At 66.6% G+C, this 5027-nt stretch overlaps 1 protein-coding gene across 1 annotated transcript; it reads left to right on the top strand.

Moving 5' to 3' along the window:
* The first annotated feature begins 2937 nt into the window (after positions 1–2937).
* On the top strand, positions 2938–4269 carry FOXD2 (forkhead box D2). Its single transcript, XM_075711425.1, is given in 3 exon segments — positions 2938–3727; positions 3730–3779; positions 3781–4269. Coding segments are annotated over 3 exon segments (1329 nt in total).
* Positions 4270–5027: the final 758 nt, after the last annotated feature.

The raw sequence follows: 5027 nt of genomic DNA, 5'->3' as shown, positions 1-5027 counted from the left end.
GGCCGCCGCGGGGGCGCGGGGGGCGGCGGGGGGCGGCGGGGCATCCCCCGGGCGGTGCCCGCTGCCCTCGGCCGCTCCCAGCGCGTCATTTCGCTGCCCCCCCCCGCCCTCCCCTTCGCCGCCCTGCAGAGGCACAAGGCGCAGCTCCCGGCGGTTCCTCGCTGCCATGAAATGCACCAAGTGGAAATTCAATCGCCCCGTTGTGTGTGTGGTCGAAATCTCTGGCAGCTGCTTCGGAATTTTTTATGACACTTTCGTTTATGTAGGGGAGGCATAACTATTATTTTACTTAATAAAAATGGAAAGCGGCTCGGGTCTTTTCCCTCTCCGCTCTCTTCCATTTGTTCTTCCCATCGCCTTTCCGAGGGGCTGATGAACGGGGAGTTTAAACAAAGTCGGTAGGAACGACGCGGCGCCTCCGAAACATTTCTCCGTGTTAGTTATTTTTATGTATATATAAAAAAGAAAACAAAAAGAAATATATACATATGAATATAAATATATATATAGCTGAGTATTTATATATACACATATGAGAGGGAGATGTACGCTATGTGTTGCAAACGCAGGTTATCAGCATCGGAGGAATATAAAAGTGAAAGAGCTCAGGAAAGCCCCTCCAGCCCTGACACGCGCCCGCGGGACAGACTTCCCACCTTCCCGAGCAACTCTCAGCACAGTTATCCATCTATTTTCCCCTCCGGTGGAGAAATCCTCCACGATCGCAGCGTTGGCGGCGAGGGAGGAGGATGCGATCGAGTCCGCGCAGAGGCTTCGGCTCCGTGGTAGCTGCTTCAACGGGAGATGTGCGGGCGAAGCCGTCCGCTCCTGCCCGCTCCTGCCCGCTCCTCGGGGTCCCCCCGAGCTCGGCGAGCCTGTGCACCGAGTCGTTAGGGCTTGAGTAATTGTGACCGGCATTTGGAAGCGGGGCCGCGCAGCTGTTTGGCCCGGCTCCCCGGTATTAGTGCTGGAGATTTTATCACCAAATGCTCGCACCTGTTAACGGCAGCGACTGGCAATTCATCACCGCGGATTCTCACACTGCTGAACGCGGCCCTGGGGGGGTGGGGGGGAGATGTCCCCCTGGCACCCCCTTGGAGGAAACCATCCCCTTCCTCCTTCCCCAGGCATCCTCCCCCCCGGGAAAGCGGCTGCGTGTTTGCAGAGCCTTTAAGGAGAAAAAAAAAACAAACCAAAACCAAGCCGTGCGAACGTGGGTCGGTGTGTCCACGGCAGAGACGGGGACACCGGGCCGCTACAGCCACCCACGGGGCGCAGGGTGGGCGGCTGCAGCCGTGGCCGTGTCCCCCGCCCTGCGCCGGGGTGGCCGGGCGGCCTTGCCCTGGGAAAGGGGGGCCGCAGGCGGGGGAGCGGGGCTCTGCCACCGGCGGGGACATCGCTGTGGCTTGGGTTGGGGGGTTGGGGGGCGGCTGGGATGCCTCTGGTTACAGGGAAATCCTCCCGCTCGGGCTGCAGCCCGCGGCAGGGTGGGTGTCCGCTGCCCACCGCCTCCTCCCGGCCAGCCGTCGGAGGATGCTGCGCCGCGGGGGGAGCGACGGCAGGAGAGCGGCGGGCGGGAGATGCCGAGGCTGAGGAGATTCCCCGCCCCGGAGGGTGCCTGGGGCCTGGCCGGCCTGCGGGTGGGCCACCTCGGAAAGCCATACCCGGCCGGGCCGGCCCCGTCGGGCGGGGATGCGGGACTCGGGAGCCGTCCCAGCACCCCGCGGACACGCACCGCCTTCCCTTTGGTTATTTCTCGAGCTGGGGGGGGGGGAGGCTCGACTGAGCGTTGCTCCTCGCCTGCCGCGCCGCACCTGCCGGGAGGCAGCATCCCTTCCGCGGGCGCGGGCCCGGGGGAGCCCTCGGAGAAGGCGGGTTTCCAGGCAGGGTGCTCCGGGATCGGTGACGTGTGGGTGACGTGAGAGTGTGCAGAAGGGGAGCGGGGATCCCCAAATTCTGTCGTCGTCCCCCCCCATCGGGAGGCCCCGAGGGCTCGCCCCTGGCGGAGCGAGGGTCCCCCCCGGTGAAGCTGCTGGCGGGCGGCGGCTCAGCCCCCAGCCCCGTGGTGGGCAGCCCTCGGGGGGAGAAGGGACCCTCCGCGGCCCGCGGGCGGAGGGAGACGGCCGTCGCATCCCGCAGGAACCGGGCCTGAGAGCCTCCAGCACCGTGGGGTGCTTGGGGCGGGCGGGGGGGGGGGGGGGTGCTGGCTTTATCCAGCGCCGATCCCCCCCATCCCGCACCAGCCGGCTGCGGGCGTAGCCGGGAGCACCCGAGCGCCGGGGGAGCGGGCAGCGCCTTTCCTCGAAAGCGTCCCCGCCGGGGGCGGGGGCCGCGCTCCCCGGGGACCGGGGCCGGGCCGGGCAGCCCCTCACCGTGCCCCGCGGGGGCTGCGGCGGGCGGCACGTGACGCCGGGGCGGCCGTATAAAGGCCTGGGGAGCGCTGGCGGGAGGCGCAGTGTGGGAGCGTTTCTACCCGGTCCCAGCTCGGGAGGGGTGGGGAGGGGGGAGCCGCCTTCCCAACTTCTGCCCTCCCCCCTCCCTCTTCCCCCGCCCCTCCCTCCCTTCCCCCCTCCCTCCCCCAGCCCTGCCAAGGAGCCGCCGCGCCCCCCCCCCCCCTTTTGCCTCTCTCTCCTTTTATTATCATTATTACTATTATTTATTATCGCTGCTTCCAAGCTCCCTGCCCAGCCTCCGGGCGTCCCGTCCCTCCGCCCCCGCCCCGCGCCCCCTCCGCCGCCCCTCCCTCCGCAGCCACCACCCCGCAGCCCGGCCGCGGCCCCGCCAGCAGCGGCGCGGCGAGCGGGGCGCGGAGCGGCGGCGCCGGGGCGCGGAGTCCCATCGGCGGCCGCAGCCCTCCGGCGCGGCCCCGGGCCCATCCCGGGAGCCGCCGCTAGGTGGGGGGGGGAGCCCGGCCCCGGCCGCCCCGGCCGCACAACAATGACTTTGGGCAGCAGCGGCGGCGGCGGCTGCGGGATCATGTCCGAGCGCTCCCCGGAGGAAGAGCCGCTCTCCGAGGTGGAGGACGCGGATATCGACGTGGTGGGCCCGCCCCAGGATGGGGGCAAGTACAGCGAGGACGAGGAGGAGGAGGAGGACGAGGAGGAGGAGGACGAGGAGGACGGCGGCGATCCGCTGGGGCTCGCCCTGCCGCGGAGCGGGGCGGCCAAGGCGCGCATGGGGGGGTCCCCGGAGCGGCTCTCCCCCGCCGGCGGCTCGGAGCCGGCGTGCGCCCGCGGCGCCGCGCCCGGGGAGAAGGCGCCCGCGGGCGGCGGCGGCGGCGGCGCGGTGGGGAAGAACCCGCTGGTGAAGCCGCCCTACTCCTACATCGCCCTCATCACCATGGCCATCCTGCAGAGCCCCAAGAAGCGGCTGACGCTGAGCGAGATCTGCGAGTTCATCAGCGGGCGCTTCCCCTACTACCGGGAGAAGTTCCCCGCCTGGCAGAACAGCATCCGCCACAACCTCTCCCTCAACGACTGCTTCGTCAAGATCCCCCGGGAGCCCGGCAACCCGGGCAAGGGCAACTACTGGACGCTGGACCCCGAGTCCGCCGACATGTTCGACAACGGGAGCTTCCTGCGCCGGAGGAAGCGCTTCAAGCGGCAGCAGCAGCTGCACCCGCCGCACCCCGAGCTGCTGCTGCGGGCCGGGGCCGCCGACCCCGCCGCCTTCCTGCCCGGCTTCGCCTACGGACCCTACGGCTACAACTACGGCCTGCAGCTCCAGGGCTACCCCCACCACCACCACCACCACCCCGGCGGCGGAGGCGGCGGCGCCGCGGGCGCCTTCCCCTTCCCGGCGCCGCACTGCCCGTTACCGGCTCCGCCGCCTCCCGCCGCCGCCTCCGTCTTCTCCGCCGCCTCGGGGCTGCCCTCCTTCCTGGGCGGCGAGCTGAACTGCAGGAAGTCCTTCTACCACCCCCAGCTGAGCCCCACCGCCCTGCCCGCCGCCCTCCTCCAGACCCTGAAGCCGGACCCCACGCCCGCCGGCGGCAGCGGCGGCAGCACCAACCACCCCTCCCGGCCCTCTTTTTCCATAGACAACATCATCGGGGGGGCCGTGCCCCCGCCGCCCAGCACCAACCCCAGCGCCGCGCCCGCCGCGCCCTACCCCGCCGGCCAGGCGGGCCCCCCGGCGCAGGTCCTGGCCGTGCTCAGCCCCGCCTTGGCCCCGGCACAGCCCCAGGTCAGCCTGGCACACGAGCCGCTCCTGCAGCCGGCCCAGAACTTTTCCAGTAAAATCACAACCCTGAGCAGCTGTCATTTTTAAAGTGTGCTGGGGGGGGGGGGGGGGAGAGTCGCGAAGCAAACGGCCCCTTCCCAGCTCTCCCCCCTCCTCCGAAATTGCTCCCCTTCCCTCTCCCCGCCCCCCCATCTCCTCCTGTTGTGTTTTAAGGTAGGAAATATTTCCTCTTTTTTTTTTTTTTTTTTTTTTAAATTTTTACTTTATTTCCAGGCTCTGTGGCATCCAGATCTGTTTGTGTCTCTTTGCTCGGGAAAAAAAAAAAAAAAAAAAAGAAGAAGAAGAAGAAAAAAATTTAAATAAATCGGGATGGAGGGATGGGGGAAAGAATAACACGAGTTCGTCCCGCAAGCGCCAAAGCGTATTTATAAAGTGGCCGTAACATAAGCTGGGACCTGGGCTGGTTGAACACGCAACGTCTTGCGGGGGGTGAGGGGGGGATGTTAAGAAAGAAACGGTCTTAGGGTCGGAAATGTTTCCTTTGAGAGGTGCGGGTTTTCCGCGGGGGTCCCCCAAATCGCCTGGGAAAGTGGCCAGGGGAGTTGCAGCCTCCCCCGGTCTCAGCGAGCTCGTTTTCGTTCCTGCAAATCTCTCTCCCGGGCGGTTTTGCCATGTGTGTCTGTCTCTCCCCTGCTCTCAAAGAAAATGTTTTAATGGCTCGATCTTATTTTTAGTTTCTTTGAAGCTTCGGGTTTGGTTTTAAAAGGCACTGTTTAGGGTTTCTTTATTTTTAAGAAGAAAAAAAGTCGGTGAAACTCAGGACTGCGGTTCCCCCCCCCCCCCCC

The sequence above is a fragment of the Pelecanus crispus genome, chromosome 5 (assembly GCF_030463565.1).
Source record: "Pelecanus crispus isolate bPelCri1 chromosome 5, bPelCri1.pri, whole genome shotgun sequence".
Taxonomy (NCBI): domain Eukaryota; kingdom Metazoa; phylum Chordata; class Aves; order Pelecaniformes; family Pelecanidae; genus Pelecanus; species Pelecanus crispus.
Note: the sequence above shows the minus strand (reverse complement) of the source record. Positions and strands in the feature narration are given on the sequence as shown.